This window comes from Zalophus californianus, chromosome 2, assembly GCF_009762305.2.
Source record: "Zalophus californianus isolate mZalCal1 chromosome 2, mZalCal1.pri.v2, whole genome shotgun sequence".
In the NCBI taxonomy this organism is placed as follows: domain Eukaryota; kingdom Metazoa; phylum Chordata; class Mammalia; order Carnivora; family Otariidae; genus Zalophus; species Zalophus californianus.
In genome coordinates, this window is record NC_045596.1 from 121,649,388 (window position 1) to 121,667,870 (window position 18,483).

At 43.8% G+C, this 18,483-nt stretch overlaps 1 protein-coding gene across 5 annotated transcripts in view; it reads right to left on the reverse strand.

The window, feature by feature from the left end:
* The window catches only part of ZNF827 (zinc finger protein 827), a 172,183-nt gene that overhangs the window by 109,447 nt on the left and 44,253 nt on the right, over positions 1 to 18,483 (reverse strand). For all 5 annotated transcript variants that reach the window (XM_027599359.2, XM_027599358.2, XM_027599362.2 and 2 more), the window contains exons 4-5: positions 15,966 to 16,446; positions 221 to 454 (exon numbers count right to left, since the gene is read on the reverse strand). In XM_027599359.2, coding sequence (XP_027455160.1) covers positions 221 to 454; positions 15,966 to 16,446 — 715 coding nt within the window. The remainder of the gene's footprint in view (positions 1 to 220; positions 455 to 15,965; positions 16,447 to 18,483) is intronic.

The following is an 18,483-nucleotide window of genomic DNA, read 5'->3' on the forward strand; positions in this document are numbered from 1 at the left end:
AAGAAGGCTGTATTTAACAAGACAGGTACACAGACAACATCTGCAAACAAACTCGTACACACAACGCAGGAATGCAAGCCAAGCCACCCAATCATTCCTGAATTCGCCTCAATAATGCGATATTGCTACCGTGAGCCTAATTATAACCCATGCAGGAAGCAGCCCAGTTGGCTGCAAATGAAATGATCAGAACATGAATATTTTAGAATAAATCAAGTACCTGATAGTTTCATGAGAAGTTCAGATGCTGCTTTGACAGACATATCCCGCCTTAGCACATTCCCCTTCCCTTCCTGGGGCTTAAGGGTGTCCTCAGAGATGCTCGGGGCTGGCACTTCCGATTCCGGGCTGAACACATAGCTGGACCGAGGCAAAGTGGCACTTAAGGCCTCCTCTTCCTTGGGCTCCTCTTTCACTTTAAAATTAAGATTCATGGGCTCCTTCTGATTTGCAGCTGTCAAAAGAAGAAAGGTATTGTATATATATATATATACATATACAAAAGGCCACTCCCCCTCTTAGCTGCTCCCGGACTTAATGAAATACGGAATGCACCATCACACTGTGCTGACAGCAGGAGGGACCACAACTCGATCAAAACAGGCTGGGACCTGGGCAGAAAAAAATACAATACACTCCATGAGCACGTGGCTCTGAAGAATGTGGGCTTCTGAATCTTTGGAAGCTATCATATTTTAAGAAGTGCTGCCTCTACAAAGTGGACATTTTTCTCTCTGGTTTCCCTAAGTATCTTCTTTCCTGTATATGCTGCGGCCTCCCTGACCTATGAGGCTTCTCCCCCACTTAACCCTATTATAAAATAATGCTTTCCGGCAATTATTCTGCCATAAAATACTCAATATAAACATGAGTCAGACGCAATACCCAAAGCAAAAACCTGGGGTGGGGTGGTAAGGTGATGAAGAATTCGCCAGAGAGAAGCTCAGACTAGAGATATCCCTCTTTGCCTTATTGTGAACTGACACTCCTGACCCACGAACACTGGGGCATGCACTTGGAACTATTTTTCCAGTCACTGTGAATAAACCCGTTATCTGTAGCTCAAGTCATCTCTGAGACCATGATGGGCACTTTTTTTTTTTTAAAGAAAATCTTTTATTTTGAAATAATTTTAGACTTACAGAAATGTTGGAAAGATGGCTCAAGGAGTTCCCATATATTCTTTGCCCAGGGTTCTCGGATGTTCACATCTTACACAAGCATGGTGCGTTTGTCAGAACTAAGAAATTCACGTTGCTATGAGCTAAACTCCAGATTTTATTCAGATTTCACCAGTTTTTCCACTAATGTCCTTTTTCCATTTTTAGCATGGTTGGTTGGTGTGGAGTATGTGGTCAGGGCAGAGCTAACTGGCCTATTATGGGATGGCTTCTGTGGCTTGGCTACACCATAGCAGGCCTTCACCCACTGAGCTACACACTCCCTGGGAAAGACCATGAAGGAGGACAAGTATCCTCTGCCACCACTGGCCACTTTCCCGGGCAGCTTGCTCCCCTTTAATGGGCCATGCAGTAGGAACTTTAGGTTGGTTATATCAGATGTCTTTTGAGAAAGAAGATCTCATCCTAATACAGAATTCTTAGGAACACTCATGAGAGTGAACCCGAAGCCCATTCCTGCTTAACAAATAAGAAGATGAAAATAAATCTCCAAAGTAAGCACTTCTAACTTGTTGCTCACCACCTACCCTAGCCTGTACCCAAGCACAAAGTCCTTTCTCCCTTGTGCCCTCTAAAGGTGTACATTCTGGAATCACAAGTTCACACAGACCAGCATATTTAGAAACTGGACTCTGGAGGGCTAAGGTGACATTTGGAAGTTTTACCACCAGAAAGATGCAGAGCTGGGACTAGAACTAGTTCCACGAGCTGCCCGCTCTGTGCCTCCACCTTACCTACCTCCACCACACCATTCCTCCACTTCTGGTCCCTTTGCTATAACAACACTTGAATGTAAACTTGACCTTCAAGTGCCACCTTCTCAATGAAGTCTATCCTGACCATCCTGTTCAGAACTGCAATTCCCACCCCATGATGCTCCCAATCTCTCTTACCTTACTCTTACCTTCCTTTTTTTCCAAAAAACTTACCACCTGGTAACTTCTGGTTAAGGACTGAATTGTGCCCATTCCCACCAATTCTTATGTTGAAACTCTAACCCACAATGCGGCTACATTTGGAGACAGGGAGGTAATTACAGTTCAATGAGGCCATGAGGGTGGGGCCCTAATCCAGTATGATGGATGTCCTATAAGAGATACCAGGGATGCATGCAGACGGAAGAAAGATTGTGGGATGACCCAGCAAGAAGGTGGCCATCTTCAAGCCAAAAAGAGAAGCCTCAGGAGAAACCAATCCTCCCAACACCTTATCAGACTTCCAGCCTCCAGAACTGTGAGAAGTAAATTTCTTTTGTTCAAGCCACCACATCTTTGGTATTTTGTCATGGCAGCCCAAGCAGACTAGTTACATACCATATAATTTTCTTATTTATTATGTTAACCATTATGATCTGTTCCCCCAACTCAAAGGTAGGCTTCAAGAAGGCAATGATCTTTGTTTTAACACTGATGTACCTTGAGTGCCTAGAACAGTGCCTGGCACATTGCAGGCACTCAATATATATCTATGGCATGAATAAAATATGTTGTCTACAAATTAAGTGACATCTGATGGTGCTTTACTATTACCCGTGGGAAACAAAAACTACGAATCCCAAAATATTCCACCAAAGGCAATCAGAAGTGTTTTTCCTGGATCTGATCCTCAGACTGGGAATAAGGCCTGGAGATAAAAGCTTTGCTATCTACACCATAGCACTTACTGAGGTGTCTGTGATAATTATTCATTTGGACTGTGCCATTACTAAAGGAGGAGTACATTTCAGAAAAGTGCTTAAAATCTGGCCCTTCGGGGTGCCCGGCCAGCTCAGTCAGTACAACATGCAACTACTGATCTCAGGGTCATGAGTTCGAGCCCCACGTTGGGCACAGAGATTACTTTAAAAAAATTAAAAATAAATAAAATAAAATAAAATTTGGCCCTTTGGGGACAGTGCCTTCAGAATCTGAACCAAAGAGAATAATGATGGTCTCTGGAGCAATCATCATGTAATTCTGACCTCAGCAAGGAAGGTAGATCCTAAGAGGACTTTGTTTATTTAGCATATTTCTCCCCTTTCAACCATTTCCTGGAGGTGGTGGGGGTGCAGGGTGGCGGGTGTTGCTGGCCACCTCCTAAAGCTTCTCTCGCCCTATGCCTTTCTTCCAGAACCCTTTATAAAACCCTCTTCCAAAAGCATCCTAGTTAGTCACAACAGAATAATTAAGTGGTGTGTTTTCTGTTAAGCCTGAAACTTTGATTCTTTGGGAAGGAATAATAGAAAGTTATGTACTTTTTAAAATGCTTCTGTATCTTTTATTTTAAAACTTTTTAAAATTCTAAGGTGAGGCTAGGAAAGAGATAAGAAACTACTGAAGCCCTAGAAGCAAATCCCAATTTCTAGAGAGAGCAACCTTAAGCTGATGCTCCCTGAAGATATAAGTAGCTTCTAGAAGTATTCGTCACAATAAATGTTACATAAGATTTGAGAAAAAAATTCAGCATTGTTAGTACAACCAGACTTAACAGAACTTCAATAAGACACTTAAAAAAACAAGAGGCAAGCTAGTAAGCTAGCATGTTGCTGGATTATAAATTTGCAGGCATGTCATACCTGGTTTTCGTTCTGACAATGTCAAGAATGACATAAAACTACTAATGTGCTGGGGAAATGTAAATATAGCTAATAACGGATCACAAAAAAACCTGTGGGAAACACTCATTTGCCCAAGTTTTAATTTCCCAAACACTCTGGGTCTAAATATCAGAAATATTTATACTAAAAACAGTGCATAAAGCCTATATTTTAAGATTAATATGACTGAATAATTGTCATAGTTTTTGTTATCTTACTTTTAAAAAACCCATTCTCTTTCTACAGAAAAAGGTGGAATTAAAGATGTTTTCTTTTTTCTTTGGGGAAACTGCTAAGAAAAAAGGAACCAATTACAATTCACAGCCTAGTCTTTACTTCATTCTTACTAACACAAAGATCTGTGCACATATGGAGTTCCATTTGTAAGAGACTTTCCCAGCCCTTACTTTGACTTCTGTTTATGTCTCTTTCAAGTTTCCAGATACTCCACTTTCAACACAAGGAGGAAACCCCACTAATCAAGAGGCCCCTTCTCTGTTTGTTTCAAACATTTTAGGACCTGAGCCACTTTGATTATAAATTATGTATATCTGTGAGTTCACGCACTCAATGGAGCTGGGCTGCCATTTAAAGGAAACAAATCAACTTTTTGAGGATTTATACAGGATGCAAGATAAAGGCTCGTATGGGAAACAAATGGGAAAGCCATTGGGAGAAAATGACTCCAAGTTTCCAATTCTAAATATGGGGAAGGATGAATTAATTGATAAAAAAAAAAAGCCCTCTTTAGAGCAAAGTGTCATCAGTCATGCTGAGATCCCTTTTAAGTACCCCCTCCCCCCAGGATTATTCTATAAACCTCCCTAAAAATAATGCACACACCTAGCATTTGCATAGTTAACATAGATCCTACCATAGATCACAGGAGATAGGTATTACTACTCTCTTCATTTTATGAGTGAGGGAACTAAGGTCCCAAGAGGTTAACAGACCAACCCCTCCCCAATCACAGAGACACAGACTTCAGGGTTTCTGGCTGAAAATGTACCCAGCCTCTCTCCTTTCTCTCCAAGAGCCTTTGAGAGGGATGCTACCCTAAGCAGTTGGACTATGGGCTTTGGAAATAAGTGATAGGGAGTGAACCAGCCTTTGTTAGTGAGAAAGGGAAAGGTGGGACATAACCTGGAGGTAAAGGGCAGAAAACGTCCCTTTTCTGTAGGAAGGAGTTTTGTGAAGATCTGACTAAAAAGGTAAAAGAGGAAGAACGGGCCGCACCGTGGCTGTTCTGCTCTGTTCCGTCCGTTCCCTCTGGTAAAGGAAGATGACGCTTTCCTGACATTTAATAAGACAGAGACCTCTTTCAGCTCAGAATCCAGCAATTTTGTGAATGCTGAAATGCTACATGAAAAAGGTAGGCCACTAAGAATGTTATTTCCTACCTCACCCTAAAGCAGAGCCAAAGACTCTTGGACCTGGAAGGGGCCACAGATGGGTGGTTCTCAAACAGTGTTTCCAAAAATCCTAGGATAAGCTTCCGGGGTCCCAACAAATGTTCTGTTTCAAATTTAAGTTTTTAAGATTATTTCAGGCAATCGAAAATTTAATTTAAAAATATGTACCCTCATGTGTGCTCTAATGGAGACCACTAACATTTACTTGGGTTGACAAGTTAATTCAGTTGGTTTCACCTGTAATGCAGTTCCTCCTGTTATCACAGGAGTGCTAGAATTCTAGTAATATGTCATTAATAAGGAGGAGGTTGGCTATGCACTGATCTTTCAAAAAATTTAGGCCTGTGTATGTGTGTCCATGTACAACTGTACAATTGTGGTCCTACCAGAGTCGACATGCATGCCTTAAATCAGGCTTTCTCAACCTCAGCACCACTGACATTCTGGGCAGGATAAATTGCTATGGAGGACTGTCCTGTGCATCATAGGATGTTTAGCAGCATCCCTGGGCTCGCCCCATTAGCTGCCAACAGCACTGCCCCATCATGAAAACAAAAAATCTCTCTAGACACTGCCAGCTGTGTCCTAGGCACACCTGCGGTTGAGAATCACTACCTTCCATTAAATGTCAGGGTGGGTTTAAGTGGAACTGCTTTGGTGAAGCTTCTCATCATGGCGGACAGACCGGCAGACAGATGCAGATATATAGTTCTGTCTGGGTCTATCATTTATAAAGCACTTAATAGGGGCCAGGAAGTATGCTAAGTGTTAACTTGTTTGAATTAATTTATTTGATCCTCACAACAACCCTACTCTTACCCCTATTTTGCAGTTGAGGAATCTGAGACTAGAGAGAGTAAATAAATTTCCAAATACCAGTTAATGGAGCAATACTGAAGTAGTTACTATAGGATGACAGGGGGCTTTACTGCATATTGCTCGTTTTGTGTGCTTCTGATCATATGACAAGGAATGAGAGCAGTTGCTAAATGTTGTCGACTTTGAAGCAAAAACTTTTCATTATTGTGCTCTTCTTTCGAGCAGCTGAATAAATTTAATTAAAGGCAACTTGAGATTACAAGGTGAATTGTTACAAATCTACTCTTCTTTGCTACAACATCCCCGTATAAATGGTATTTCTGGAAACTGTGATCGGCAAAATAAATTTAGAAATATACTAGAGGCTGATGCTGCTATACGACCTCCCCCCATCATAACGCTAATCCCATGTTTTGTGCTTATCAAATAGCAACTTTGCTCTGATTGCTGGATTTTTTGAATAAATAAATACAATAAACGTGAACTTATAAAAAACAAAGTTCCATTAAAATTACACATTTTATATGTTTTATATATTGAGTCGGCACTTAAGATTTTGTTTGGAAAAATGAGTTTATCGTTTAAAAAAACGAAGTGAAAACCATTATTGTTTTTACTTCTCTCATTTCACGATAAGTAAACACAGGCTCAGAGAATGATACGACCTGTTTAAAATCACACAGTTCATTGATGATGGAACCGGAATCGGAGCTCAACTTCCCATATTACAAATAACTACACAAGTTCCCTTGTAAGTCTATGTAAATACGTATGATCTGGCAGGACCGGGGGGTTATCTGACAACCTGATGCACTTTAGGTGAGAAAAAACATAAATTGCCTTCTAAATTATAAGGAAAGCCAAGATGTAATTAAATAATAATTAGAGTAGAGCATTGCTTTTAGATGTTAAGCATATTATATTCAAATAGAATGTTTAAAACATTAGCTAAATAATTTTTAAATCTTGCTCTCTAATAAGGTAACCTACTTAACTTGCCTTAAGTAGTTTTATAATTAGTGTTTGGTGAAGTTTGAACCATCTCCTATTTCTCATTAATCCCCACCTGGGCTAATCTTTGGCCACATTTCAGTATCAATGTCCTCCAATCAGGACCACACAGGTCCCTGAACACAGCTACCATCACTGTATACACAGTGACAAAGGGAAAACAAAACAGGACAGGATCAGGGGTAATAACAATGAGCGGTGTCTCCAGAACTGTAAAATAAATAAATAAGGTTTTCCTCCGTGAACTAAACTAGCAAAATCAACACATAATGAGCAAAAGTCACTATCTGCAGCAATCCACTTAACAGACAGGATATCTCCCTTGTCAAAAGCAGGAAGGACAAGTCCTGGAAAACCAATCAAGTCATGAGTAAATGCGAAAGAAAGCTGTATTTTAAATTCATTCTATTAACACGTACAACGAATGAAATGTATGAACAGCAGTGAAGTGATTTGTATGTATGAACAGCATGAAGTGATTTGAGACTAGAAAAAAGAAAACCTAAAGATTGGATAATATATTTCCAACACTTTTCAGGGAAGTTGGTGACCATCTGCCCCAAATGACATCTCCTCTTGATTGTTACACTTGTCATTTTAAATTACCATGCCGACATTCTGGTTTATACATCAGTTTTTAAATGATTTTTGTCATTGTGGAACACCCAGAGAGCCTGAAGAACTCTTGAGCTGTGGTAGGCTATAAAATGGCTGTAACAGGGGTCGCCTGGCTGGCTCAGCCGGTAGAGAATGCGACTCTTGATCTTGGAGTTGTGAGTTCAAGCCCCATATTGGGCGTAGGGCTTAGTTAAAAAAAAAAAAAAAAAGCCATAACAATTCCCCTCCCTGAAGCCCCACCCCTTTGTAATGTGATTTCCCAGCTCCTCCCATCAAGAGGTGGCGTACATTTTCCCACTCCCTGAATCTTGGCTGGAGTTGTGGCTTGCTTTGGTCCATAGAAGGTGGTGGAAATGATGTTGGGCCTCAGTCTAGCCTCCAGAGGCCTCATGCACTTCTGCTCTCTCCTTTGGAACCCTGCCCGGCTGTCATATGAATGAGCCTGGGCTAGCCCACTGAATATGAGAGACCATAGAGAACAGGGAGAAGCCATCCCTAGCTGAGGCTAACCTAGACCAGTCTGCCCCTAGCCCATGTGGAAATGGATTTGAGATTTATGCCTGGAGAGACCCAAAGAAGCACCCTATGCTTCTTGGCCCAAAATGCCAGTCCACAAATTCATAAGCTCAATCAATGGCTATTAATTTAAGCTGCTAAACTGTGGAGTGGTTTGTTACTTAACTAACAGTGTGACAGACTCCAGTTCCTAGACTAGGCCCTCCAAGCTGAGGGCTTGGAACATGGGACATGAGAAGACATCAAGGGACTCTGCCATCAAGGTGCCCTTTGAACAGCCTGCTTACTTTCCACAGACCACCACTCTCCTTCATCTTCTTTCTTATAGCACTAAGGAGCCACTTGCAAATTTTAAGTGAAGTAATATCACAACCTCAGACAACCTGACTTCCAGAATATGACTAAAAGCTTATCTTTTTTATAATCCATCATGGAATGCACTGTGGATGGCATAAAGATAAAGATGTTACAAAAGAAACATTATCTGCCACCCCGCATACACACCATAGCTACCTGAAATAGCTCAAGAGACCAGACTAATCATACATAAGGAATAGAATGAACTATGCAATAATACAACCACCAGCCTGGGTGATAAAGACTCTAAATATCACTGGAATTCACAGGGGGTGAGAGAGTTGTCAGTAAAGACCAGACTAATAGGAAAAGGTTTTACTGAAGCAGTGGGAACCAAAATATTCTTTGAAGAATGACCAGCATTTGCATAGGGCCAAACAGTCGGAGAGGGTGTCACGGGAATGGGCCCCAACATTGCTAGAAATTCCCTACAAAGATACAGAACCGCTTGTGGGTCACAGGAGCCTGAAAACAGTTCATTTAGTTTTAAGAACATTACTCCTCTTTTTCGAAAAGTTCTGATTTCCCCCCATTTTACCTAACAAGAGGAAGCTGCATGGAACTCCACAGTTCAAATGACCAGACCCCCGGAACGACATGAGTAAAGGCAGAGAAACAGTGATGAGAGGGTGTGGGTTCGAGCTGGTGAAGACGGTAAACATTTTTCTGGAGAGCGGTGAGGATACAGTTCCTCTGGAAGAATGAGCCAGGCAGGGGCAGAGCCTGATACAAGAGGTATCAGAAGAAGAGTCCATTAGAATGCGTTGGAGGGCCTGAGGGGGACGCTGGGGTGGAGAAGGCACCAGGGAGGGAGCTAAAGAGGCAAGCTGCTAGGTGTGAGCTGACGGCCAGGAGAGGCTGCATCAGAGGGCTGGATTATAGATATATTTTCAAGATACAAAAAATTTAACCAGATTAGTGACCGAATTAGCATGCATTAGAAATGATGCCATGGTTTGAAGCCAAGGAAAATAAACAGTGAAGTAGACGGAGGTCAAAAGACAGTTCGCTCAACTGAGAAAAAAAAAATTAAGTAATAGCTAATTAAGTGGTCATGAGCCAAGGTTGTGCAGCTCGGCAGAGATGAATCTTTGCTCTCTCCCTTGTGGCTATAACCTTTGAAGCCTCAACTTCCTCATCTGTAAAATAGGTTTAATATTAGTGACCCCCTTCGGGCTTTTAAGAGGGTTAAATGAGAAATTACATGAAGCTGTGGGCACAGCGCCCGGCTTGCTATAGACACATTTGATTAGTAAGTGGTAACAGTAGTAACAAACAGCAATAAGTAGAAGAAAATATACTAATGAGGGAAGGAAGGAAATGACTTGGATTCAGGTTTGCAGGAACATAGACTCTGATAAATCTTCCCAGGGATCTGTCAAGATCAAAAATTATTCTCAGCCCAATTCTAGAACGAGGTGTACTCTATCCAACACGGCGAGGAAAAAAGATCTGAATTCCAGTCATGACCTTTTTACAGCTAATCTCGTTGAGTCTTGGTCTTTGTCTACATGCTTGTCATGAGGCAATGTATTTGGAAATATGCCATACGCTGTAAAGCCCTACGGAACTATTAGTTGGCCTTACTGTTATTACTATTTGCACTAAGTAATTCCTGAAAAGCCTAAAAGAGTTAATGCAACTTTCAATGGTGTCTAACATACAGCATTCAGAGAATGGCTCCATGCTGGGGACTCTTAACTCCGCACCAGCACACCAGGGCAAAGAACAGAGCCAAGTTCAGTCGCGCTGCCTCCTTATTTTGTGATCTGGGGTACAGGCAGCCTGGGGGAGGAGGGAATGTTGGAACCAGGCCCCCTGGATTAGAATCCCAGTTCCGCCACTTATCAGCAGCACAAACTTGGGCAAGTCTCTTAACCTCTGTTTTCTCGGTTTCCATCTGTAAACTGGGAATGCTAATCCTAACGTGACACCGAGTAAGCACTATATCCATATGAGTGATTGTTAAGGAAAAATAACCAGCAGTGAGTAGATGTCACCGAGGGCCCCCAGAAGTTTCAGTACAGGGGTGTACACCCCCAGGCCCCATTGTCCCGCTCCTTTTGTGAACTCAGATCAGTCCCTGTCTCAGGGAGTAGCAAGTCATTGAAAAACAGGAGTCACACTCCCTCTCCTATGAATCGCCACTGGGGTCAATAAAATCCAGGATTTCAAAAGGGCATTCAGGCTTGCCCGCATGGATAAGGCCCTAAAGGCTGCTTCCGACACCCAGAATTCCAGTCACGTGATCAGTGCGTGCCCATCATGAGAAAAGCAGGGCAGGGTTAGAAAGACGGGCACCTGGCTGGTTCAGTCAGGGGAGCATGCAACTCTTGATCTCGGGGTGGTAAGTTTGAGGCCCATGTTGGGTGTGGAGATTACTTAAAAAAATAAAATAAAATGTTTAAAAAAACAGTAAGAATAAGATAAAATAGAGGGGCCAACTGAAGGCGTAAAGGGAGGTTGTTAAAAATAAAACCACTGGGGAAGGTACATTTAGGGAAGGGAAGTGGGAGCCCCTGGCTACTGGCATGGGAGTCTTACGGCATGACTGGCTGGCATTTACTTACAAGAAGGCTCATGTGGAAAGATGCTGTACTGAAAGCCAGTCAGAGCCCCAGCCCCCAGGCAATATGGGCTACCTGGTTTACAGCGCATCTTATCCCTCCTTCTCCAGCGGCCAAACAAAGGCTTCACCGGATAGGGCAGCTGCCATTTACAGACTCACTCTATTGTAACTGCAGATGCAGAAAACTGTGTGAAATAGATGGAAGCTGAAGAACAAAGGCCCGCAGGAAACTGCAAGACAGCACACAAACACGGTTCCCAACTCACCTGTCTTGGCCCAAGAAAGCCACTGCTGTGTTACAGCAGAGCTCCTAATAAATCAGAAACGGTTCGGCCTGTACCCATTTGTAAGTCACTCCTTTAAAAATGCCATCTCTTCTAGTTAAAATTATTTTGGACTTCATTTTACAAAATTAATATAATGTGGGAGACAGTATGAATTTTTTTTTTTTTTTTTGCCAGCTTCCAAATTAAAAATAGTTGAAATGACTTGTATCTTTTATTTTGGAAAACCAGGGACAAAAAGATATTCCCAGCCTACAACGGAGGCGCCAAGTTTCTGTCAACTGCTTGGTTACAATGTGGAGAGTTAGAATTAAATTTTCTATCTTGAAAAGTGTAGCTTTGAGGAAGAGAGATGATGTAAAGGCCGTTGCAAGCAACTTTTAGTCAGGCATCTGATGATGACACTCCCAGCCCCTTGATGTTCTAGATGAGTCTTGAGACTTTCTGGTTCTAACGGGAGAACACACTAAGATGCTTCTTCTAATTCTCCTGTCATGAGGCCCCACAAGGAAAAACAAGGGGCTCAGTGGCCATGACTCAACCAGGCCTCTTATTCATGTCAACCTTGACCTATGGTGAATGCCTCAGACTCATCTCACACCACCCACTAGGCCCCTTTTCATGGTCTGAAATAGAAAGTAAGGAAGGAGAGCTGTACTGAAAAAAACAAAAACAAAACCCCAAAGTACCACACCACCACAGCTGTACTGAAAAAACTGTATCAGGTACCAAGTGCGTACTCCACATCAGCGGGCCTCAGTCCCAGCTGCGTATGAGAATCATTGAGGATTTTAAAGAAAATGCCAATCACTAGGCTCTAGGCCCTTTCCTAGACCAATGAAATCCTAACTTCTGGGAATGGGGCTGGGCCCCTGACATTTTTAAGGAACTCCCCAGGTAAGTATAATGTGCCGCTGAATTTACACTTGCTGCTAGTTACGGGAGAGAAGGCTCAGAAGCAGCAGGAACTTAGGTGCTCCACGGCTGAGTGCCTCCCGCACCCCCATGCCCCGGTCATGTGACCACTGGATCACCTGCTCTGACATTCCACCATCCGCCCCGGGGTCTTCTGGCTCCCAAGAAAGAAATATGCAAATACACAGGGCTGCAGCCCTCCAAGGCCTGCCTGCAAGGCTGAAACCCTGAGCGAAGTTTACAAAATTATTTTTTCCATCAGCCCAGAACGCCAGCAGCCGGGGCTTCCTCATCCTCTTCCCTGAATCAACTCCGGTGCTGAGCCTGGGAGCCTCGGCTCTCGGGGAGCACCATCAATCTTGAAGGACTACAGAATGTTAAGTGTGGGCTCAGCAGAGAAATAGTTGATAGATCGGGGAAGGGGTTTGATTTCACAATCACACAGACTGGGAAAAACCTTAAAACGGAGGTTGGGGGGTGGGTGGGTGGGAGAAGGATTTAGAGTCTGTTGAAAACAGCATTCTACCGGCGATTTTTTAATCCCACTGGGTTCCATGAAGTCATCTCGATGCTTAGTTTTAGTCGAAGGAGCAAGAAAGACTTCCCTTAATAACCAAGCAAGAAAGAATCAAGTGTTTTCCGTCTCTCTCTTTGGGAAACAAGTAGGTATGTGCACGCTTGAATCTGTCACTGTGCTCCAATTCTGCAGTCATGTGGCTGGCACAGAGATTCGCAGACTTGGTGCCCACAAACAGCTGCACCCTACGGTCCCAGCAGGTGCACGCACAGAGCCCAGCTCAAAAATTCATTGCAAGAACAATGGCGCCGTTATGACGCCGAGGGACAAGGCCTGATACTAAGCACATACTGTACTGCAGCTGAGGATGGCAAGAGCTAGAAACTCAGCCACAGATCCCTGGGATCTGGCCTTTGGGTCCCAGGATCATATTCACAGACATGGCCACGTAGAGCACCCCAGTGACAGCAGCTATAAATGATAAGGCCCGACCAACCAGAGAGTTGGTGGAAATTAAAGAAGAAAAAAAAAATCCCTCCAGAAAATGTATTCCTTTCCTTTTAACATATCTTCTCCTCCTGTGGGCTGCACCGCCACAGTCACCAAGTTTACATTTACATCCAAATATGCACACACAAAAAAAATTACCGATGCATCTCACTCCCCGGTGACTTTGTAACAGGTTGCTAGGTAACAGTGCATACAAGTCAGGTTTCAGGACCTCTACTAAGCCACCAGAAAATAGCTGCATGGGCCTTTTGCATAAATAGTGTGCATTTGTTATCTGTTTTCTTATGCCAATTGATCAGTCAGTAAATACTCCCACTGCCAAACTGTAAACAAGTCCCATCAATAACTAACTGAGAAAACAGATCACAGTGTGAGGCTTTGGTGCAGTCTTTCACCCCAACCTACCCGACTGGCTTCTCTTGAGTCTCTCCTGCTTGCAGTGCGGGCTCTCAGCAGGCCTTATCTATGCTCCCTGAGATTGGGTCGGGAGCTAATTACAGCCTGAGCCCAGCAGGAGTAGTGTATCATACACCAAGTAATCTTATCCGAAGACCAATCCTTCCTTCATCCTCTCTCCCCTTCCTCCAGATTTAAAAACTTCTTACAGTCCTGGAGCAAAGGCAGTAACCCCATACTAAGAGCTACTCACCGTCCCTCCCCTCCCCCCCTTTAGTCTCCCCCGGTCTGTTAAGTAAGGAAACATCCCATGATTAAACCACACCAGTTGAATACACCATTTGCATTCCCTCCCTTGGGAGTGCACTAGAAGAGCCCAGAAAAGGAGCCCTTTTTGCTACAATACTGCTGAGAGAGACCATCCAGGAAAAATCAGAGATGCACACCCTGCACGCCCCCTCCCCTGCCGGAGGTGAAGCCTAAAGGATCAGCAGCAAAAGGAAAACTAGAATCATGCATTTCCCCACATTTTCAAAAATGTTTAAATATAAAACTCGAAGACTCTACAAGCACATTTTCCCCTAGATTGGGGTGGGAGAAGGTAGGCGGAGGGGTGGAGAGGAGGAGAGGAGAGAGCCACCCTCCCATGTTCTTCAAGGCCACAGGGAGATCCACTTCGCTTCCCGTGATCTGACCATTTCCAGCGCAGGACTCTGCACTCACGCTGTGGGTTGGCGGGTTGGAGCTCCTGGCTGTAACATTTCCTGCCCCGGTTGACTCCCCAGGTCATTTCTGACACCTCATTTCCTGTCCCCTACCTTTCCTCATTTCTTCCAACTCGTGTTGTGTGCTCCTGAGGGGCAAAGATCTAGGGTGCTGGGGACATTCCAAGAGACCTGACTGAAGTGTCACTGAGCAAAGGGACTCCCAAGCGAGTGAAGCTGAACCTCTAATTCACCTGGCAATGACATTTAGTGAAATGCGACTCACAGTCCATTTAAAGGAAGGCGGTGACCAATTATTCTCCATTTAAAAGGGTATTGTCAATCTCCAAAGAGCTGAAATGGCATTTGGAAATCATCGTGGGGACTGCCATCTTCACTGAAAGACAGAACCAACTCTCAGCCGACCTTTCCCCACCCACCGCATCTCTTTTACAATTTAAAATCATACTTTTAAAAATGTAACATGTAGCAGCACAATCCCATGTCATGTTTTATCATTCCCAAACAGTCAGGAAAAACAGCGCTCCCTCAGGATTGCCACACCCCCTATTGAACTCCACAACTTAATCAGAGAAATTGGGGGAAAAATAGAGGACAAAAACAAAAAGAAACACCATGTGTAATCTGATGATGAACGTGAGGTCAATTAATAATAAATTTTTATAACATATTTCATCTTCTTTCCAAAAGGCAGTGGGGTAGATGGGAAAGAATATTTTTTTAAAAAGTTGTTTGTTCATTTTTTTTAATTTCACTTTACATGAGGCACCTAAAGTAGTTAAATTCATAGAAGCAGAAAGTAGACTAGTGGGGCCTAAGCAGAAAGTAGACCCAGGGGCTGTGGGGAGGGCGGAATGGGGAATTCTTGTTTAATGGGTATGAGGTTCGGTTTGGGATGACGAAAAAGTTCTGGAGATTGAGGGTGGTAATGGTTACACAACAGGAACGTACTTAATGCCAAAGAACTGTATACTTAAAAATGGTTAAAATGGTAAATTTCATGTTAGGCATATTTTGTTACAATAAAAATTTTTCTAGTGGAAAAAATAATGTAAAGATAATCTTTATCATTTGCACAAATTTTAAAACTATAATTCCTAACAGTAGTCTCTGTATATATATCCTTTAAAACTCTTTCAAATTAAGGCAATAAAAAACTTGCATAATGCAAAATGAGACGTTCCATACGAGCACTTTAAAAGAACCAAATGCAGAGACAAGTTAAATATGGCCCAAGGTCACACAAAGAACTCTCACCAACTTGGCTCACCATGTGACCTGTCCCCCACAACAAGAACCCATAAAGGGGAAAAACCGGAAGGAAATCAACAAGCCCTGTTGTTTCTAGCCCCAAACCACAGCAATGCCTACTTCCAAAGGACCGGGAAAAAACAAAAACAAAAACAAAAAAAGTCAAGGAGAAAATTTATGAAAGTGCAAACGATTAGAATTTAAAGAGACCTTGAAATCATCTAGTACTACCAGCTCACTTTACAGATGAGACTCCTGGTAGAGAAAGAGAGAAAGAGAGAGAGAGAGAATACAACCCTATTGAAGTACCTGACAGCTTCATGAGAAAATCAGACGCCATCTTAACAGAGATGTCCTGGCTGAACAATGCTGACGCACTGTTGGCCACATACTCGGAGGGGTCTTTCAGCTTTGTGTGGTTGGCCGGCCTGTCGGCAGCATTCAGAGTAAAGGAGGTTGGCAGGCCGTTATCTTCCTTGGGTTCCTCCTTCACCAGCAAAGGCGAGACGCCAGCCCCACCCTGGCTAGTCCTCTCTGGAGTGTTGGACGTCATCATGGTCCCCACTAGCTCTGTCCCTCCTCCTTCCCTTTGCTGCCCCAGGCAGGCACTGTCACTGAGGTGGGGAGATCCCTTGACATCTGGGTCTGGGATCTCCTCCTTCACCTTGGCTTCTGTCCTCAGGAAATGCTGATGGCAACGCATGTGGAGTTTCAGGCTGAAGTGGCGTGAGGAAGTGAAAGGGCATAGCTGGCACTGAAAGGTCTCTCCCCGGTCCTGGTGCTGATGAACCTGACGAAGAAGCAAGAAGAATGAGCTCTCCACCATGTGCTTACGGAAAATGCCTTGCTGTATATCCAGACTACTCAACAACCATTTCCTCACAGTACCAAGGGCTGGCCCAGGAAACAGAATCACCAGAGCAGCATTTTGTTACCGTGCCCCAGGTAATGAGGTCCGTCCCTAAACATAACGCGGGTCCACGTAGCTTAAGAGCCCATGATTAGAGCCACACTCACAACGGAGGATGCTGTCTGCCAATGGAGGCCGTTTTCAGGAGAATCCTCCTAGTATTCTAGTCATCTCATCTTGGTGGGTCTTCAGAGAAAATATAAACCCAGCACAGTGCGAACTTACATAATTACCAGTTGGGGGTCAAAAGAGGCAACCTGTCAAGTAATTCCTCTCACGGTAATAAATACGTTGCACGTACCCGATTATTGTCACTCAGAGAATTAGTTCTGTTTTGCAAACGTAATTTCAATTTTCAAAACGCTTCTCTAGGTAATTAAGAATGTGGAAAATGAGGTCTCCGGGGTATTCCCGTTTCATAGACAGGGAGACTGAGACCCCAGAGTAAGTGGCTTGAGCAAAATCACATACGAAGCAAGCAAAGTAGAGTGCGAGAAAAACCAAGGTCTGATCCCCACCAAGTACTCTCGGCAAGATGAAACCAATGTTTCCAAATGTGGTCCTATCGGGCTCCAGATTCTGCTGTCTGCAATGAAAGAGTGCAGACTTTTAAATCCAGTTCCAGTCTTGCAGGCACAGTACCTGTAAAAAATTGGAAGAAGCTTTTTCCTTCCTGTCCCTACCAAATGTAGTGCTTGAAAAAGTGAGGAAATCAATCACTAGACTGAGCCAGGCTTCGAGCTGGCAGGTGCTCGTCAGCTCGTAACTTCCCCATTGAGCTCTGCCAATGTACTTCAGTGCTGACCTGCTACACCCTGCTATTTCAGGACTGCCCCTCCCTTGCGTAGAAACTGCCAATTGTGTAGATTTGGGCCAAATGATTCGGGGAGCTGTGGGATCTGGACAAGCAAGTGACTGGGATTCAAAACCAAAACAGAACTGACACCTCATCTTCCAGGGGTGACCTAGGCGGGATTTGAACCCAGGTCTAACGAAGGTTAAAGGCTAGTTCGTTAATTCACCGCACCACCTGGCCCCTCTGCGTAGGCTTCCTTTCCAAGAGAGCAAGTTTTACTACAGCTGTTTACGCATTCTGAATGCAATCCAAAAGCATTATTCACCAGCCAAAACATACTTTTAAATAATGTTGAGTGACCAACAAAAGCAAAGAAATTAAAAGTTAATGGTGAGATCCTGTCGCTACAGCACCCCACTGTGGCTTTTTGAAAAAAACAGCCGAAGAGATTCTGGGTCCCCCAAAGCATGCATTTCTCAGAAATAACCATATAAACTTCAATTCAGTTGCAGCAAGGCCTTGCTCATTAAAAGGCTTCCCCTCTGCCAGGTCGGGAGGGGTTGGGGGGTTCGGGACGCGTTTGTCACTGGTCGTTAACATCACCTCTCTCTGTTCTTTCACAACAAAGGGATTTCAGTCTGGAGCTGATCATTTCATTTTGCTTTCTCACAGAATCGTGAAGATTCCCCACCATCTCCTCCACCCAATTCCCGCAGGAGCAGGGCACCTTGGGGGCTCGGGTCACAGCCCCACAGGACCCTGACAGGTGCTGCCTAGAGCACGCCCGGAACCAGGTGGTAAAGGTCACGAGGCGGAACGCTTCCGTCGTCCCGGGAGCAGTGCGGTAGGGCAGATTCCATTTCAGAAGTGTCCTTACATCTATGGACCCGGGAGAGGAGAGGAGCTAATCCAAGAACAGAAGCTCCGGAAACAGCTTCCGGAAGAGGGAAAAGGACAGAGAGGGAGCCCAAGTTCTAAAGTCGAAAGGGAGCCCTGGACTGAAAAGCGTCTGTGCGCAAGTATTTTTACGTGGCTTCTTTTCCACCAGATCCTGGCCTTGCTATATTTAGTTGTGGAAAAATCAGTTTAAAGGTTTAAAGGAGGAATAGGGGCCATGGTGT